The 19,657-nt window shown below is 42.4% G+C and overlaps 1 protein-coding gene across 2 annotated transcripts in view; it reads left to right on the top strand.

Moving 5' to 3' along the window:
* The window catches only part of NCAPD3 (non-SMC condensin II complex subunit D3), a 49,625-nt gene that overhangs the window by 29,070 nt on the left and 898 nt on the right, over positions 1-19,657 (top strand). Inside the window, exons 20-34 of one of the 2 annotated variants that reach the window (XM_038380930.2) lie at positions 177-284; positions 2,208-2,322; positions 2,415-2,522; positions 3,573-3,811; positions 4,526-4,605; positions 10,862-10,999; positions 11,347-11,480; positions 11,651-11,850; positions 12,530-12,640; positions 13,617-13,784; positions 14,840-15,009; positions 15,324-15,457; positions 15,613-15,690; positions 19,393-19,467; positions 19,566-19,626. In XM_038380930.2, the coding sequence (XP_038236858.1) occupies positions 177-284; positions 2,208-2,322; positions 2,415-2,522; positions 3,573-3,811; positions 4,526-4,605; positions 10,862-10,999; positions 11,347-11,480; positions 11,651-11,850; positions 12,530-12,640; positions 13,617-13,784; positions 14,840-15,009; positions 15,324-15,457; positions 15,613-15,690; positions 19,393-19,467; positions 19,566-19,626 (1,919 nt within the window). The remainder of the gene's footprint in view (positions 1-176; positions 285-2,207; positions 2,323-2,414; positions 2,523-3,572; positions 3,812-4,525; positions 4,606-10,861; positions 11,000-11,346; positions 11,481-11,650; positions 11,851-12,529; positions 12,641-13,616; positions 13,785-14,839; positions 15,010-15,323; positions 15,458-15,612; positions 15,691-19,392; positions 19,468-19,565; positions 19,627-19,657) is intronic. The other variant, XM_038380931.2, reaches the window with a different exon arrangement.

The following is a 19,657-nucleotide window of genomic DNA, read 5'->3' as shown; positions in this document are numbered from 1 at the left end:
CAAGTTTTTAGCCATAGAGAAACTGCTTAGTGTGAGGGCGCTGAGAGAGAGTATTCATTTCAGATTTGAGAAAAAGGTTTTCATTTATCAATTCAGGACTAATGCATGGAGGATGCTTTACTCATGATGCATTTCTTTAACGAGCACTGTATTGACTTGCCTTCATCTTGAAACAGAAGCTGCTCAACCAGGTATGTGGAGATCTAGTATCTGTCTGTGAGTGCTACATCTCCAGTATAGTCCTCAAAGAGGATGGAGCAGAGCAGCTGCAAGAAGACCTCTTGGTAAGCTTGGTATCCTTTCTGTACTGATTGATCAAAGAATTCATTTGTTCCCTCTTTAAAATGATGATTCCATGATTGTCGAGCTGAGCTGTATTCTCTGGAGTACTCTGCCTTGTACATTGATACAGGATTTTTTTGTTGTGGGTGGGTTTTTTTTTTTTTTTTTTTTTTTTTTTTTTTTTTTTTGGCATTTAGCTTGCTTTTCTGATATTTATTATGGAAATAAACATGAATTAGAATTATATATTTGTTTTTAAAATATTCACTGGAATAGTTCATGAGATGCAATACTTTGTTCTCCTGTAAATCCTAGAGAACAACAGGCCCAGGCCAGTCACCACAAATTTGACATGGTGTTACACACAATAAGAAGTAGGGCTTGGAAAGTAGACTACAAGTGGAAAGCTTTCCTTGATGAGTGGGACAGCCCAGGCCATCAACTTCTACAGAATCTAGCCTTTCCCTAAACTACAAAAAATAAATAAATAAATAAACCTCTTTCCAGCCCTTATGGTCATGAAGACAACATTCCAAATGTGATCAGTGTGATGACCTTTTCTTTAATCTCAGTGGCTCTACATCAGATGTGCTTCTTTTATGGGAACTTGTCAGCAAATTTCAAGTCCATGGATTGAACGTAAAAATAGGTTCCTTCTGATTCATGTATTGCCACCACAGTAAAGCATTCTGTAGACAAAAGGTTGCCCTCATTTAGACCTGTGCAACTCCATTCTCTTAAAATTATAACATCAGTTAGATTTGTGCAGCTTTATTGCTTTCACTTGGGATGCAGAAATGTAGCTGAGCTCTTAATTTGAAGGCAAAGTGGGGTTGCACGGGTGATCCTTTCAACTGGAATATGATTGAGTATTCTGTTGATGCACAATCCAGAACAGAATCCACTTCATTCTCCCAGTGTTGTGCTGGTTTGGCAGGAGTGGCAGTAGTTAGAAGTAGTAAAATCTCTGTCAACCCAAGTCAGCAGATCTGACTTTAATACACAGAGAGCTGCTTTGAGTAAGAAATTCTCGTTTTCACATATTTACTTGTAGAGCAGCCCATTCTGAAAAGAATATAGTCATCATTTGCATCCATTGGAGGCTGGAGAAGCATAGCTCCTCTATTCCCTTACCACTCTTACTTTCTCAAATCTTGAGGTTTCTAGAGAGGGGAAAACCATCATTAGTTTACAGTTATAGGGGAAAATACTAAATCCCTGTGGTATTTCTCCGAGTACGTCTATAGACTCTTGTGTGTGAGTGACTGGATATCATTCCTAATGGAAATTTTGAGTGATGTGCCAGAAAGCTATAGAATAGACTTGATTTCAAGAGTTCTGGGGGAGCTGCAGTGATTGTACTAATGCAAAATGCATCATGTTATTGCCTTCATTTTTGTTTTTTGGAGAAAAATAGCAATTTAATTTCCCGTTTGCAACTTTTCAATAGTACATGTCACCACTGAAATTCACCATGTAGTAGGGACAGATCTAAAGGAACTTGGCTCTCTGCAGTTAGACAGGTTTCAGAGTAGCAGCCGTGTTAGTCTGTATTCACAAAAAGAAAAGGAGTACTTGTGGCACCTTAGAGACTCACAAATTTATTTGAGCATAAGCTTTCGTGAGCTACAGCTCACTTCAACGGATGCTGTAGCTCACGAAAGCTTATGCTCAAATAAATTTGTGAGTCTCTAAGGTGCCACAAGTACTCTCTTTCTTTTTGCAGTTAGACAGTAACGAATTAGATCTAACTGAGCCTCATACATGGGTGATGCCTTCCCTTTTAAAGGGCAGAGGGAATTTTAAGCTGTTTTGGAAGCTGTAGCACCGTTGAAACACTGGCTGACTTGGGTAACGTGTTGAAACTTGTTGATTTAATTGTCAGCCCTGCTGTTATCTTTTGACAGTGTTGCTTCTCTCTTCAGGTCAGACATCTCTTCACCTTGGGTGAGACTGCACAGTTATGCCCAGCCAAAGTGGAGAAACGCATCTTTCTTTTGATTCAGTCTATTCTGGCTTGTCCTGTCAATGTAGATCAATGTGAGGCCCTCCCTTTACTCTTAAATTTGCATTTATGAACTAAAACTCTCTGGTTTTGAGGGTATTTTAATTCTTGATCTGTTGTTTCCCAGTGTCTAGTCCTCCAGATGGTGAGGAACTCCCAGTTTCTCAGCCACTGTCCCAAATGAGAGGATCTGCTATGCCCTCAGTGGTCAGAGCCCATGCGTTCATTACACTGGGTAAGAGCTGCCCTGTCATGGGAATAGATGCTGTGTACCACTGATTCCTGCTCTTTTCTCTCTTCCCTGGTTACAATTGCTACAGCTCTTCTACATGAGCTTAGACACAGAGATGAACTGTATTCAGTGTTTATAGTGCTGTAGCTCCAAGCTTGCAGGTAACTCCCTGCAGTGACTATATGCACACACCAACCAAAAAGCTTTACCATATCTAACCAGTGAGTAGCACAGTTAGCGGGACCTGTAGAACCCTGCAGACTTGTACCATCTTGTGAGCTTGGTGGCATCTGATTATGGAACTACGTGATGCGCAAGAGGCTCAACAGAGGGATAGAGGGAATTCAATGCTTTCCAGAGCAGGTTGTGTTAGAAAGGCTGTCTGACAACAGTTTATATGTTTGACTTATATGAATGATGAGCCAGAGCCTTCGTGTTCAAGGCCGGGTAGAATATTTGTCTCCTATATGAGGAAGGATGTTAGAACTAGATTTCTGTTCCCAGCTCTGCTTTATACTTCCTGTGTGATTGTGGACATATCACTTCTCTAGTGTGGGAGTAATATTGCTTCCTTACTTATATACCTCATGATGCTCAGTCCTTTGTTCTTAAAGAGCTTAGCAACATTTAGAGGTGCAAAATATTAGTGTTATTTTTAAAGGCTTCCTAGTAATGTTATTGGGGTGGCTCTTTTCTTGTTATGCATAGGACATTAGGCTGCACTCGGAGCTCCCTATGGCCCTTTGGAAAAGAGGAAACGGGGTTACTAGATCCATGATATAGGTCTCTTGTTTTCTCAGAAGAGGGATGGGACAATCCTCCTCCTTGATTACATTTCCCTTGAGGTGGGTTGCGGGTTTCTCATACAGTCTCCACTAAGACTTTCTTGCTTTTATTCCCTTGTTTACTTCTTGCTCTCGCTATTTTCTTGGCCTTATTTTTCTGTCCATGTGTTTTGACTTGTATGCCACCAAGAGGAGGTGGAAGGATAGCCCTGAGGTGGTGAGGAACTGTAACATTCATAGCCCCAATTCTTTCCTCTCTATGTGACAGGTAAGCTGTGTCTGCAGCATGAGGATCTAGCAAAGAAATGTGTCGCAGCCCTAGCTCGTGAGCTAGAGGTGTCTGAAGATGTGGCCATTCGCAATAATGTTGTCATAGTTATGTGTGACCTGTGTATCCGCTACACCACCATGGTGGACAGGTACATTCCCAACATCTCCATGTGCCTGAAGGACCCGAAGCCCTTCATCCGCAAGCAGACACTGATCCTGCTTACCAACCTTCTTCAGGTGACTAGCGGGCTTATTCCAACAGCCTCCATCATACAGAATCCTAGCAACCTGCACAATGGATACGCTGCTTTCAGATTGACCCTAAAATATCTTTTCAGTCTCCCCACACTTTAAGATGCACTTAACAGTAAACAGTTACTGCTGACTGTTACTGTTAACTAGGGTAAATAAATAGACTTCCAGCATGGTAGTTCAGCAGGCTATCCAAATGATTTTAGTTCAAGGTTTGTCTATCTTGTTTTTTCTTGAATCTGCAATTTCATCCCCAGTAGATGGGTGTAACAGGAGTCCACCAAGCAGAAGCAGGACACTAACCTTCTTTGGTTATCTATCAGTTATTGTGTGGACATCAATATGTGAGAGGCAGAAGATAGTCTACCCCCAGTTTAATAAGGTATCCTAGGTAGATAGATTATCAATGTGTTTATTCATGAGAACAGTGTAAAGGAATGCCTTTTTGGCACCTCAGCATTGGAGTTCAAATTTTCTCTCTCTTCCCTTTTTCTGCTAACATTTAATGGTAAATCAAGACACTTGCTGCTATGGCATTTAAATAAATGTACTATTTTCAGAATTAAGGAATCTTGAACTTTATTTTGTGTGCCTCCTGATATGACCCAGAGGGTGTATCTGGGTTCAATCTGAAAAATCAAATAGGGTCATTCATTCCTGGTTCATGCTGACGGTTCACTGTCTACTTCTTTCCTGTAGGAGGAGTTTGTGAAGTGGAAGGAGTCCCTGTTCTTCAGATTTGTCAGTTCTTTGGTGGATCCCAACCCAGATATTGCAAGGTAGGATACCAGTTCCGTAAACTATCTGGAGAGCAAAGCAAACTGAATCTCACATCCCAGCTGTTAATTCTGAATGTAAGTGAGAAATCTCCATGAGAAAGATCATGTGCTCTCCAATCCCTGCCCCCTTTCTCCCTAGTTATGCCCTAATAAAATTTTGAAAGTGGGAATGGAGGAGTGGGAAACTTCACTCCGAGCCTGACCTCATCTGAAAGTACGAGAGTGGCAGGAGGGAGAACAGTGAGCGATACAATCTGTTCCCTCTTTCATGTGTGCATGGAATTGGGTACTGGCCTCTAGATCAGAGGACATTACTGGCGAGGCCAGTTACTCTTTCCATGTGTCCAGGGAAAGCAGATGCGGGCCAGGAAAATTAATGGAAGTAGTCATTGGGAGTGAGGAAGAGGGTCCAGGGAAGCAGTTAGTGTCTAGGAGAAGGAAGATGTAGGGCCATTCCAGACCATTGTTCATTTAAAGCCCCAAGTCTGCTTTATAGAACAGGCAGGGCAAGACTCCCCTCTTTCCCAAGCCAGTGTTAACTGGTATTTGGGGTTATTAGGCCCACTTGGGGTGGATCAAAAGACTGAGTTGACTGAGTGGGTGACTCAAAAGTAGGTTCCAGGCCCGGTCAAGGAGGAGCTGCTGAGAGGAAGAATTCAGCCAGCACACAGGCCCCAAGAAGGAGGGCTGTGCAACCCCTGAACTTGAGGGGAGAAGAGTTTTCAGGCCATAGAGGCCAGGATTTAAAACACAATCCCCCTGGATGTAGAGCTGTGAAACCTGGAAACTAAGGGGAGGCCAAAAGGGCTCTTTAGGGAACCAGATGATATTTAATGTTCCCTCTCTCCTGGACTTTAATTTATTAAAGATTCTGGATGTAAACTGGAAGGAAACCGAGGTAGGGTGCTAGAAGGGACACATCAGGCCACAAGGGAGTACCCTAGGGTGGCACTGACTACAGGGTAGCTCTGCCCTTTCTATCTTGCCTTGATTTACGTACACGTGGGAATGGGAACTTTGAAACAGGTGTTCTAAAAACTGTCCTCCCATTTTACATAGTAGACTTAGGTTACAGTTCAATACTCTAACTTGTTTTTGCATGTTGTTATTCATTTTCCTTTTAAACATCATACCATGGCTTGAAGATCTCCTGCGATACTGATACCAGGGATCCTGCAGAATTAGTCTGAAATCTGAATTGCTTGGGTTCTGTGGGCTTAGAGATCTTGATTTTACCCAAACGTAGTTCAAAAGTTACCATAAGTTATTACTGTCAGACACCCGTTTTGGCCTTGGTGCAGTAATTTGGTGGTTCTAGTCTAGTTCTTAATGGATGGGTGTTAATATAGAGCTCCACCGTATTTGGTACTGACAAGGACCCTTGTTGTCTGTCTCAGTAGGAAGGGCGGTGACTGAGTGGGGAGATGAATTCCCTTGCAGTTTGTTCCTCTAGGGAATGGATGGGTAGATGATGCGTGCAGCGGAAGCTTGCCCAGCCGCTGCCAGTGTTCCTGCTTACTCCAAATAAATTGAGGATTACAGCCAGGGCCATCAGTCTGGGGCTGTTCATGAGCACTTTCATAATCCGTCCTGGCTCTTCCCAGTAGGTGGCGGCATTGCTGCATCGTATTCACAACGCTTTAGGTACGGAACAATAACAGTTTCTGTTGGAAGCCTGTTTGTGGGCATTTATATTCAGCAGATGCACACAGACAAAAACCCTTTATTCCAGGTCGGGACTGACATACAGCTCTTGGCCTTGCAATGACTAACATTGCAAAATATATAAAATTGGATTTTTGTTTACTTTGCTTCCCTTTCTGACTTCTGGAAAGTAGAACATATACATGCTTTGATTTTCAGCTGCTGCTTTGTACTCTCTTGGCAATTAAACTAATTTGTCAGGTGCTTATTCTGTTGCACATAATTGGTGACTTTGATATGGGGAGAAGAGAGGGGGATGACTTTAGACACACCCCCCGTCATAGGCATGTCAGAAGGTAACTACTGCTTCTCTACATTAACTGCTTTTCCTGTTGTTTTATTGTACACTAGATTGAATTCAATTTGAATCCTTGAAGCAAAATACCACTTGAATCAGCACAGTTACCGATTCTCTCAGATCAATACTAATTATTAACTTTCTGGGAGGGAAAACAACCCTACTGATCTGATAAGAAAAGGAGTACTTGTGGCACGTTAGAGACTAACAAATTTATTTGAGCATAAGCTTTCGTGAGGTACAGCTCACTTCATCGGATGAATGTAGCTGTAGCTCACGAAAGCTTATGCTCAAATAAATTTGTTAGTCTCTAAGGTGCTACAAGTACTCCTTTTCTTTTTGCGAATACAGACTAACACAGCTGATACTCTGAAAACTGACCTGATAATTGCTCCTTTTTAAAGCCGTTAACATTTTTTTTTTTCCAATGACCCATTTAAAGTACTCGAATGAAAAGGTTTTGCTTGGGCAATGATCTGCGTTGTTTCAGTGCCCACACAGCTATTTACATCTGGAATAGCGAACTTAACCCCAGTTTCAAATAGGGTTAATGGTCTGACTTCCTGTAGGCTCCCAAAGCACAGTGATTCATAGCAAAGGGTCAAGTTTTCTTCTTATCTCACCATAACGTGCTTGGGTTTCACCTGCATGGTGTCAATGCATGTTCTTACTGACTACATAAGCTGCACTTCCTAGGCAAGGCCTGCTGAGCTGCTGACTGAATGATTCAGCCTTCGTTTTAGCTCTCAAATACTTACCTTAAATCACATCTGGAACAATTGCATGTCGAGCTTATTAATTTGGGCAGCCTGCTCAAATGGGGATGAACTTTGAGGCCCTTAGGACTTGCTTGGGGAATGTATTTAAAGGTGAGCTGCAAGGGAATTTTTTTTTAATGGCTTCTGCCCTTTTTTTCCATTTCTGATTTAATAAGACATGGAAAAATGTGGTTGGGGGAGTTGAGAAGTTTTTGTTTGCTTTCTAACTGAGAAACAGCAAGCCTGGTCTTCCCTGGTTTTGCAGGTGTATCTCCTGGGTGTCAGAGAGCACGTTTGTGAGTTCTCCCTCTTTCATATGTGGAATAGGGGTAGCTGAATCTTTAACAAATGTCTAAAATGTTAGTAACTGGAGTTAAAGAGCTGCTGATAAAAATCCTTCCCCTTAAATAGTTCAGATTTCACTCTCTAACTCTTGCAATGCTAGAGACAAGGTAGGTGAGGTAGTATATATTATTACCCTTTTTATTGGTAATATCTTTTCTTCCAGTGCTGGCATTTTGCTAGTTCTCAAGACAACACTGTTCTAAGGCAGACAAGACCTAAAATTCATATGTAAAAAAGCAAGGAGAAACCCTCTCAGTTTTCCCCTTCCCAAAAAGACAGGCCTTATGGATATATCATAAATAAAGCCAAAGTGCCTCATGGCCCTTTTTAAAAATCCTTTGTAGATCCCTTTTAAACATAGGTCTAGACAAAATGAGTGTCTAACAATTTTTGTTGTTAGGATTCCCCCCCACCCCATCTCACACACACTCTTATGAACCATGTTTAAAAATCATGTTCCACCTAGATGCTTTTTAGCTTTATTTCTGTCCCTCCCCTATCTCCTCCCTGGGCTTACCTTCATGCAAGTGTTTTTCACTAAAGCAACCTGTAGTTCTGACGCCTGGACTGGTGTAGGGATAGATCTCAAACCCTTTGCATTTCCCACTACACATACATACCATCTTCCTTTCCGTAGAATTCAGAGAACTCGGGTGATACCTAAAGCCAGGTATGTATGGGTAAAGGACTTTGAACTTTCTGCAGTGAATGTGTTTTGGATCTCCCAGAATAGCAAAGGGCAGAATGTAAACTAATATAAAATGCCAGATTAGATGGTGAAGGCATGACATCGGAGAGTAAGTGATGCATAAGAGCTCCTTCACCAAAATCTTTTCTAGGCCAGAGGTTTTTTTCCAATCCATTTCCCTTGTGAACGCTTTACTACTGTGCAAACATGCCTAGCCTCCACCTGTTGGTATCCCTTGTGCCTCAGGCCAGGGCTCAGCTGCTGTCCATTGGTCAGATCACTGATGATAACTAAGTCCAGGAAACTCCCTGAATATTTTCCCAGTACACAGGTGTTTCCTGAGTGAGCATCATCCTTTGTATTTCTTGGTAGGAAGTAAAATCAGTTAAGTATTGCTTATGACTTTTCCATGCACAACCCATTCAGCAGCTCCTGAAAATTCTGCCCAGACCTCTAGTGTAAAAACCAAAAAGTGGACCTGCAAAGTTAATTGAATTCATAAGTTAAAGTCTGTTTCAAGGACATGGGCCAGCTTGTTGCAAAGACTAATGTCTCATGTAATGTACTGTTTTGCTCCTCAACTTGGCTTGCTGTGGACAGCCAGCAGCACTGGCAAGAGCCAGATCTAATGCAAGTAAGAACTATGCAAGCTTTCATATACAGCTATGCCTGTGCGTTTCACTCTAGCCGAGACCCTCCAGTTCAGTACTTTAGCTTTCCTGGTCCTGTGTCCCCACACTGCTCTACTAAAATACCTTTATCTGAGCAGGCTTTCATATCTTTCCCAGCATTTGAATCCTGTTGTTCCAATTTAGCACCCTGTCCCTAGCAGCAGCTGCCATTTGGGTGGTAGCTTTGAAATGAGATTGTAGTTACACGTTTTCAAGTGCTCATCACAGTCATGTCTGAGTATGACACAGACATGACTGTGTTTAACCTCACAATCCCCTTCTGAAGTAGGAGAAACTCTTCTTTCCATTTTATAGATGGGAAACTTAAGCGCAGAGCGACTAAGTGATTTGCACAAAGTCGCACAGGAAGTTTATGGCAAAACCGGGTATTAAATCTAGTTGTTCTGAGTTCTAGTTGAGTGCCTTAACCACAAGGCCATTTTCTTCCTTCTTTTGTGTGTGGCCAAACTCCCAGTCAAACCTGAATCTCATCAGTCAACATAATCCAAGGTCACTGAGCTTGCAAAACCTTTGTCATTGTTTGTTTAAACTACTGTCTTGATCCACAACAGCGTGTACCAGGCTGAGAGGGATGAAGAAGCCTTCTGTTTGTAACAGAATCTTGTATTATCAACTCAACTGATCATTGTCCAGGCTAAAGCTGTAATTACTCTAAGTGCCTAAATCCCTTTTGAAAATATGTTGTAGGCTCCTAAATCAGCTAGGTGTTGTGATGCTGGGTGCAGCAGTGCCTCAATACCTTTAAAAATCTGGGCCTTAGTCTCTTAAGTGTCTAAGTCACTCTTTAAAACAGGACTTAGGCTTGGAAGTCACTATAGAGCTTGTCTATACTTACCGGAGATCAACACACGGCGATCGATGTCAAACGCAGCTTGCTCTCCCGTCGACTCCTGTACTCCACCTGAACAAGAAGTGCAAGGGGAGTTGACGGGAGAGCGTCTCCAGTCGATATTGCATACTGTGGACCCCGCAGTAAGTAAATCTAAGTATGTCAACTTCAGCTACGTTATTCACGTATCTGAAGTTGCGTAACTTAGATCGATCTCCCCCCATAGTGTAGACAAGGCCAAGAGTTATGCCTGGTTTATTGTTCGCCAAAGTTACGTCTCTCTCTCTCTCTCTCTCTCAACTGTGTTGAATTATAAAGAGAAATAAATGTGCACCATAGATGCTGAAAGCTTTTCAGCACAATTCTGGATGGGAAAAAACGGGGCTTAAAGTAAATAGTTCAGCATCTTTCTCAAAGCCCTGATGTGAATACAGAGAATTCTTTCCTGGGTATCTTGCCCACATGCTCAGGGTTCAGCTGATCACCATATTTGGGTTCGGGAAGGAATTTTCCTCCAGGGCAGATTGGAAGAGGCCCTGGGGTTTTTTTGCCTTCCTCTGCAGCATGGGGCACGGGTCACTTGCTGGAGGATTCTCTGTACCTTGAAGTCTTTAAACTATGATTTGAGGACTTCAGTAGCTCAGACATAGGTGAGAGGTTTATCACAGGAGTGGGTGGGTGAGATTCTGTGGCCTGCATTGTGCAGGAGGTCAGACTAGATGATCATAATGGTCCCTTTTGACCTTAATGTCTATGAGTCTATGAAAGGGTTAAATATCGTATTGAGGAAGATTTAATTCTCCAGAGTCTGTTTCTGCCATGCCCTTTAAGTACAACCTGTGGGGTTGCTGAATTAGCTGGACACCTCACCATAATTCAGGAGGTGGCCCCCAAAATGAAAGAGGTTTAATGGTGGTTTTAATTTTTCAACTCTGTACCCAGGTTTGGGGAGTTCTGCCTCGTGCACTTGTTACTGAAGAGGAATCCAGTCATGTTCTCCCAACACTTCATCGAGTGCATTTTCCACTTCAACAGCTATGAGAAACACGAGAAGTACAACAAATTCCCCCAGAGTGAGCGGTCAGTGAATATTTGGCCACCTCTCTTTTAATGTTAATGGGAGTTGTATGTGAATATCAGTGTGATGCTGCTGGGCATGCAGTCATTGGGCCTGGAGCAAAGCTTTCATGGTCACTTTTTATAGCACGCAGCAATGAAAGATAAAATCCTAAGAATACTTCATATTAAGGTAACAACACTCTGCCTTCCCCCTGGCACCTTCCATGAGAGACTTCTGAATAGTATGTGTGGGTATTTTCTAGACCTTTAAGGTGGCATTCAAATGTTTCTTGCTAGATTTAGTCTAGTTATTTCTGTAATTCCATGTACATGTGTTAGCCCGAGGTAAAATGTCTTTATCTATACAGGGAGAAGAATCTCTTTTCTCTGAAGGGGAAAGATAACAAAGGAAAAAGAATGCAGATCTACAGGTTCCTGCTAGAGCATTTTACAGATGAGCAAAGGTTCAACATCACTTCTAAAATCAGCCTGAACATCCTGGGTAAGGGGCATCATTTTTGGCACAGAATGAGTGCTGTAAAAATAAATCCTATGATGAGCCAGTTGCATCTGTTTAGCCTCTGGGTGCAGCACAGGGACCCTTCTGCCCTGGCTTATATTTAGCAGCATGGTTCTGGGAATAAAAATCTTCCTTCTCCTGATCTCTTACAGCATGCTTTGTGGATGGCATCCTCCCACTGGACATGGAAGCCAATGAGTTGCTCTCAGATACATTTGAAGTCCTTAGCTGCAAAGAGATCAAACTGTCTGCTATGAGATCTAAACCAGATGAAGATATCCAGCCAGTTGAGGATGAAATGGCCATGGCCAATGCTGTCATGCAGGCAGCACAAAAGAAACTCATCTCACAAGTGAGTACCACTTGGCATGCAGTGGGAAGAGTGGGCACAGCACTGAATGAAATCTAAACCTGCAGCTAGGGACAATCTTGAGTAAAGTCATTGATCTATCGTAGGGACTGCCACCCATCTCCCCAGATTATATGCCCATATATTCCTTGTGATCTGGGGACAGCTGGTGAATCTGTGCGAGCAGCATGTGTTGCAAAATGAAAATGTCCTATAAAGGAGTGCTGATTTCTGGAGGTTACCTACACTTGAATGGACAATTTGAATTAGAATGCGCCAGTAGTTTGGCGACTAACATATTTAAAATGATTTCTCCCTAGTTCAAGAGCCCAATTCAGACTTGGTGTAAACAGACAGGACTCCACTAAAATGAGTGGAATTACACTGTGGCTCAGTTTGGCTCTAAGAGACACTGATGGGTGAAGCATTTGAAGTTAATGATAGGTTTTGATGCAGCTGTCAGCAACTTGCCATGAGAATGACTGACGTGGACCAGCGTAAAAGGCAGTTCACGGATTGGGATAAAGTGAAACCATCACTACATATCTATCACTATGCTACATGTGTGCTTATATTAAGCTGCTACTTGTTTATTGTTTAGGGGCCATTTATCTACATAAGAATTAAATGAACCATCCCTTGTTCTGTCATGTTAAGTGTTTGTGTGTTATTTAAACTACAGGTTCAGAAGAAGATCTTCATAGAAAACATCATCCCAATAATCACTTCTTTGAAGTCTTTGTTGGAACAGACTAGGATTCCAGCTCTGAGAGACCTCATGAACTATCTCCGGGTAAGGAAAGACTTATGATTTTCTCTCAGGTTGCGAATTTGGAAGTGTGGCCAGAAGTAGAAGCCAAGGTAGAGCCCTGCGTGGGCTGTTTTTTAATCCCGCTCCTGTCCTGCCCCGCAGTATCCACTCCCACCCGCTCCTGCATTGTTTCTTGCATTTTTATTCCATTCCTCTTGCAAAAACCTTAGATCTTACAAATCCCACGAGAGAGACAGATTGCTACATGCTACTAAAAAAATAAAAAAAAATTGTCAGTTTTTAAAATATTTTTATACACACCCACACCCACACAAAATTCAGATACAATTTTTACCACTAAAAAATAAAACAAATCTTGCTTAAACCATGTAAAAAATACTTTAACTCCTGTTATAATAGACATCGAGTCTCTCTTTTTATCCCTTGCTTAAATTTAAGTATTAAAACCTTTATTTTAAAAAAAAAAAAAACCCAAACTTACTTCACATTGCTGAAATTCTATTTATGACAAACTGGTGATTGATTTAGTGCAAATTACCACCCACCCAATCCTGCCAACAACAAAGTATATTTTTCCTGTTCCCGCTATTATTTCCAGTCCCACTGCACGGCTCTAACACCATATGAGGAGGTTTTGAAACCCAGTGAAACGTATTGTACAGCTTCGTAGGGTAAACCATTCCTTTCCAATAGCCAGGTTGCTCTGGTGGTGATGGGAGTACAGAAGAGGGCTGCGTACATTAAGTAAAAAACTTCCCTCTGTGGAGTGGGCAGAAACCTTCAATGTTCATAACAATGAGTAGCATTATAAAGTCATGAATCAGCAGTAGACCTCTTTGATAGACTCTCTTTCATTTAAACAGAAACAGTTCCGCTGTCCCAACTAGCGTTTTCTTTTGGACTTTCAGAGCTATGATGTGAACATGGGAAGTAAGTGTTGGTCAGCTGAGATTTTAAGATGGGGAAGTTAAAATAAATTGACTGTTGTGCCTTCCAGGAAGTGATGCGAGATTATCGGGATGAAATCAAAGACTTCTTTGCGGTAGACAAGCAGCTGGCAGCTGAGCTGGAGTATGACATGAAGAAATATGAAGAGCAACTGGCCAGGGAGAGAGAGATGGGAGAAAGTCAGACAGAGGTCATCAATGTCATGAACACAATACAGGTACTGGCATCCACCAGAGTAAGGTGTATGCTGCAATAGCACCCAGTGGTCATACAGCTTATAGCTATAAATCATGCTACAGGACCAGTGGATAATACCTGACTGGCTTTCCTGTATCTTTCTTACCACTATAGTTCCTGCTGACCAGGGCTTTATTTTTTTAGCGGCATTGATAACAGTTTTTAAAACCCCATCCAGACAAAAACCCGTATCTCTCTCACATCCATAAATACAAACAGATCTTACAATCTAATATACTATGGGCATTGCTCTATACTTCCACAGTCAAAATATCACTCGTCAGTTTCAACTTCACTTTCTAGGCAATTTCAATTCCTGGTTCTCTTTGTACTAGAACAATCCTGCAATGTTTGTTTGCAAGCTATTCTCAAATATGTAAATCTAAACCACGCACAGTGTTCATACAATCAGAAAACTCATGAAAACCTTTATCTACATAGCCTGAAAAGTTAGGGAGAACGTTTTTGTATAAAACCCAAAACTGCAGGTCTAACTTGAGAGCATCCATTTGAACTTGCTGGCTGTGGCCAGTCCTTTGCTAACTAGCAAAGTTCTTTCTCTCAATGGGTGTTGAGGAACTGGCAGCTGTATTTCTTACAGCTTCTTCTGTGATAGGGACACCTCTCCCTACATTACACCTTGTAAACAGAACTGTGTCACTACTGAAGTAACTCACCCTTGACTAGAAATAGCTAAATTATATATATCTTCAGATATTGTAGGACAAGACTTTCAAAAGTGATGAGTGATCCTTAGCGCCTCAATTTTTGACTACATAACATGACATTTTAAAGGCGCTTGACTTTCAACTCCTGCCATTGAAATTGAGACATCTTTTAAGATGTGTCAGGTTGAGCACCCAGATTCACAAGTGATTTTTTGAAAATCTTGGCCTGTAGATACTGCTCCCTGGCACATCTTAACGAGACATATTGTATACGTAACATGATATGGTGTATGTGTGACAGTCCTGTAAATTACATGCATAAAACACTGGAATTATGGCAAACCAATTTTCCCCTTCTCTTCCCTAGCAGTCCCCAAGTTCAGACACAGCGGTACCTCCTAGCGGCCACAACAACAAAGCCCAGTCATCTGTTGCTGGGAGACGGTCTTCGTCATCTGGGTCTCCTGCTTCCCCTGCTCCGTTTGGATTTATTACACCCAGAGCTGGCATTTTGAAACAGCAGCCATTTAGACCCAGGTATGGATTGCAAATTTACAATGGGTTAGAATGATGCTGTGCAAACGGACATTAAGTAGTGTGTCAAGGCACCAGAGCCATTGCATTGCCTGTCATCTTCTCTTTGCTCAGCTCAACAATGTGAATACCAGCAATAGTTAGACCTGCTATTTCACCATAGCCTTATCTTGTGTGAGTGTGTGAGAGAAAGGGAGGTTGCTGGGGGGGTTTGAAAGTGAGTTGGGAGTGAGCAAGATCTTCCCTACATCTTCTCATCTGGAGTGACTTGTAGAAGGAAACCCCTTAAAGCGTTTGTGGCTTCTTTTGCCCAATAGGCAGATGTCCCTGAGCACTCTTGCCATCCTGAACTCTGCCAAGAAAGCCATGGAAGCCAGTAACAAGCAGCGCAGCAAGAGTGTAGGAGGAAGGCAGCCTTCTTCTCCAGCAAGCACAAGCGACAGCAAGCAAGGTAAGCAGCCAACAGCAGGTTTTTGTCCATTATAGAGCAGGTATAATGTGGAAGCTACTTGGTTGTTTAGACCTCTGAGCAGGAGGTGTGGTTGTAGAACTGTCTTGGGGAGCAGCTTTCTGTCCTTAACTTTTTATTTTTCTTGTTACTTTTAGTATCTTTGTGTAGCCTAAACCAACAGTCTACTGGAGCGAACATTTCCCTGGTGGGCCGAGCAATCAGTACTCCTGACCGTAAGTAACCCAACTGCATATGTTCCACGCTGCCCAAGAACTCCCTTGTTTGTACAGATGCACCAACGTAGCCCCCACTGTAGTGCAGCGGTAGTCAACCTTTCGTTACTGGAGAGCCACTTATCTCTGGATTGTTATATAGCTATATTGCCATGGTGGCCAAACGAAAGACTTTTGAGAGCCACAGCATGACATTCTAGTGTCGAGTCAGTGTATGATAGGGCCTGTGCTCCTGGCTGATGAATGGAGGGAATGGTGGCTCTTTTTTTCTCCCAACTTCTGGGCTGCTGAGGAGGGGAGTTTCCCCTAGTTTTTCCTGGCTCATCATCTGATTGGAGTGTTGCCTGGACTGACCTGCATCTCCCAGAATGCCTGTGCTGTTCCTCAGCACTGCTTCCTGTGATCATCTTGCTCTGCTCAGAACTGTGGATTTGGAAGCATGAACAGAGTACCACCACACGAGAAAAGATACCTGTTAGGCGTTTGCCTTCTGTTTGATGAAGAGTCCAGTTCAGGGCCCAGCCGAGACCTATTCTATCATTGAAGGTGTTGACGAGCTGCGATAGCAGAAAGATCTTTGCACAATTGGCTTGGATCTGATAAAGTGGTATTAATAACCTATGAAGTGTTCTCAGAGAGTGAACTCTTCTCTAAATAAGAGCTGAAGTGAGTGCTGGAGAAGCAGTAATCGTTTTGTTCTCAGCTGTGGAAACAAGCTATGTAAACTGCAGCAGTAATGAATTGGGAGAACTCTGATACACAGGTCACTCATAAGTGTCTCTGCCCATTATGTCGGTGGTAGCTAAATTACAGCCTCAGAAAACCTGACCTTGAAAAATTTCCATTTATTGGAGCCATCTCTGATCTAGTTCCTGCGGGTTACACAATATCCCTTTTGTGATAATAAAAGACTGCTGATTATTCATTTCTTAGGACTTTAGAAGTATCCGAATGACATATGGCAATACAGACGTTCCCTGGGTTACGCAAGACCCGACTTACACAAATTCACACTTACGGAAAAAGTTCCATAAGCCAGAAATAGGATTTTCGAGTTGTGGAAATTTTTACGTAATGTATGGGTATACGTTTCTGACTTACGCAAAATTCGAGTTACACAAGGCTTTCCGGAACGGAACGATTGCATAAATCAGGGGGTGTCTGTAATCCAAATCCCTCTGATCATCTAAATGAGGCAAGCATGAGCAGAGATGGTGGGAAATGTGGCAGCCCACTTCCTGTTATCCTTTTGGAGGAGATCGCTGGGGTAGTTCCTGGGTGGGCGGTACAGTGCCAGAGCCCCAGTTTTATACAGTTCATATGAACTGGAACATGGATGCAGAAGGGACTATGAAATGTTACTGTGCTGAGCTGCCTTATCAATCCATTTCGTCTGCTCTCCTTTTCCTTTCCCACATCTGAATTTCTTTAGGGCACATACTATACCAGTTGCTCTGTGTGTGGGATTAATTTCCTCACCCTCCCCCACAAAAATAAAGGAAACTCCATCTTAACTGTAGCAATGACAGGTTGGATGTCATTAAACAGTTTTGGCCTGACATTTAAAGTTAGGTGTGAACAATTGCCTGTACCTTAGTTGTGTAGAAATACCTCGTGTGCACACAAAGTGGGTATTCACATATCTGCATGGCCATTTAGGCAGCAGACTGGCTGCTTACATGTGCAAATATCTGATCTCCATGTGCAAACAGAAGCCAAACACAGAACACGGTTGCATTTAATGGACAATCTGACCCTTACCCTTTGTGTATTCTCCACTCTTTTATGCTAGTTACGTCTGTCTAGTTATCTACATCACACCAGTCCACTGGGCTACCTGAGCACTTAATGCTTTTTGCAGATAAGATGTTGTCTACTAGGATATTATAAAGAGCCGAAATCTTTCCTTCATCGACTGCATGTCTGTCTCGGGGGCTTGCGCTGCTTCTCTACTTAAGAACCATATGCTGTAAAATGGGGAGAATGTTAATCCCCAGTGGCACCAGGCCTAAAATCCTTCTTTGTTTCCTGGCAGCCTGTATTCTCAGCAGTGACAAGCTGTACTGTGCATTATCGCTGCTTCAGTTAATCTGTACTGAGGTGTCTGCACGGTGGCACTGGGCCTTGTTGGTTGTTAGAGGATCAGAAGAGAACATATTTCTTTCTCTGGTCTATCATTTGTAAAACTCTGCAGATGTAGTTCTTTATAAATCACTTCTGACTTCGCATGTTGAAAGGCTGGCTCTCATCCCTGTATCTTGTAAGACTCTCTGCTGGCTAGCAGATCAGTCTCTGCCACCCTTGGGTCTTTCTCTCATCTATTGCTTGCTCTCGACAGTGAAAATGGGTAAGAGGGCCTGGGAGAGAATAGACTACTTCACTATAGAATGTAAATGCAAACACCAGCAGTAACACTATATAATCTATGGAGGGCTTCAATAAAAACAGAGTATGGAAAGAGTAGTTGGTGGTAATTTTGTTTGCCGTTTCTTTCTCTCCCTCTTGTACTAAAAAGCTGTAGCATCCAGTAAAATGAGGCAGGTGTAGTCATTTGTCCTATGTGAAAACCACATTACCTTAAGATAAGGCTTTCACTGCATAAAGTCAGGAAATTCAGAGGCCAGTCTCACAAGAGTCAAAAGCCAATCCAGGCAAGATAAATAATAAAGCTGGACAGCAATGGCATGCTTTGGTGATTCCCTGATTATGGCCAAAGACAGCTGGATTGTGGAGTCCTAAGGGTACCAGACAGCAAGTCGGTACCCTGAGAATGAGCCTTAGAGGCCAGAGACAGTGTCTGTATGCTCAATGCAGTGGGATTAGGAAGTATACAGGATCCTGTGTTTGGATTCAAAGGCGGCAGTCTGGTGAGTGTCCAGCAGGGGGAGCTTGACCAGGTGTGAATGAGATGATGTGGATGAGTAGTTTTTCCATTTAAGGAAAGGAGAACTCTCTGGTAGCCCCCAAAGAATGTAGGTTCCTTCGAGTCTAATAGTGAAAAACAGATTATCATGAACATGTGCATGTATGTTACCTTGAAGACTGAGGCACAGGCTTGCACGCTGTACTTCCAAGACAAGAGGGCAGCTGGTGCTTTTAGAATGGCCTTGAATGACCAGTTCTTTGGCTTCCTGCTATATAGACTTCTAAGGATTAGTGTAGAGATCTACTGTAGGAAATGGAGGTATTTTGCTAATGCTGCTAGCTTCCTAGTAACAGCTATTCGCACCGACTTGAACTTAAGGTTTTTTTCCTAAATATTAAAGAACAAGTTGTAGGGGGTAGTTAGACTTTTAGCTAAACATCTACAGAGTTTTATTAATTCACTTGGCAATATGTGCCTCTATCCTCCTCCTGAAGCACATGCAAACCTAAAAATACTAACACAGGCTATGACTTTACTACCCAGAAGGGATAGGGATTTGCCTTGTTTAGGGACATTGATGCAGTTCCTACTCCCAGAAATCACAGTGTGAAGGAAATTTTTGCAGAAGTTCAATCAGTATTGGGTATAAACTTGACTGTGGGCAGTGAGGATGACCAATCTCATTGCATTGCCTTTGTTCTATGTAAAAGATGAGCTGATACCTGGTTCAGTTGGCCAGAAAGAAGCATGCATGCTTGTGTGAGTTGGGTATAAAGGGATTGTCTTGCCCAATGGCTGCATTACAAGCTGACTGCTGATCTGTGTGTTTCTTTCAGAGACTGTTGATAACTTGACCTTTGGGGCTGGGGTCAGTTTCATCAGCCTGACGCGCACACCTTCTTCAGCTCAAGGCAAGTTATTTTCATGCTCCTAACTTTTAAAATAAAACCAAACCTCCCCCCAAAAAAAGGATAAAATTGCGTGTTTAACTTGTAAATGTCGCTTGCAGAAAAAAAAGGATCCCAAGATCAACAAAAAGATGTTCTCTGTCTGACGTCACCTGATAAGCCGTAAGTTCAACCCAGGCCTTAGCTACCAGTG

Source organism: Dermochelys coriacea, chromosome 22 (genome assembly GCF_009764565.3).
Source record: "Dermochelys coriacea isolate rDerCor1 chromosome 22, rDerCor1.pri.v4, whole genome shotgun sequence".
NCBI classification, from domain to species: Eukaryota; Metazoa; Chordata; order Testudines; family Dermochelyidae; genus Dermochelys; species Dermochelys coriacea.
The sequence above is the reverse complement of the archived record's forward strand: the minus strand, read 5'-3'. Positions and strand labels throughout refer to the sequence as shown.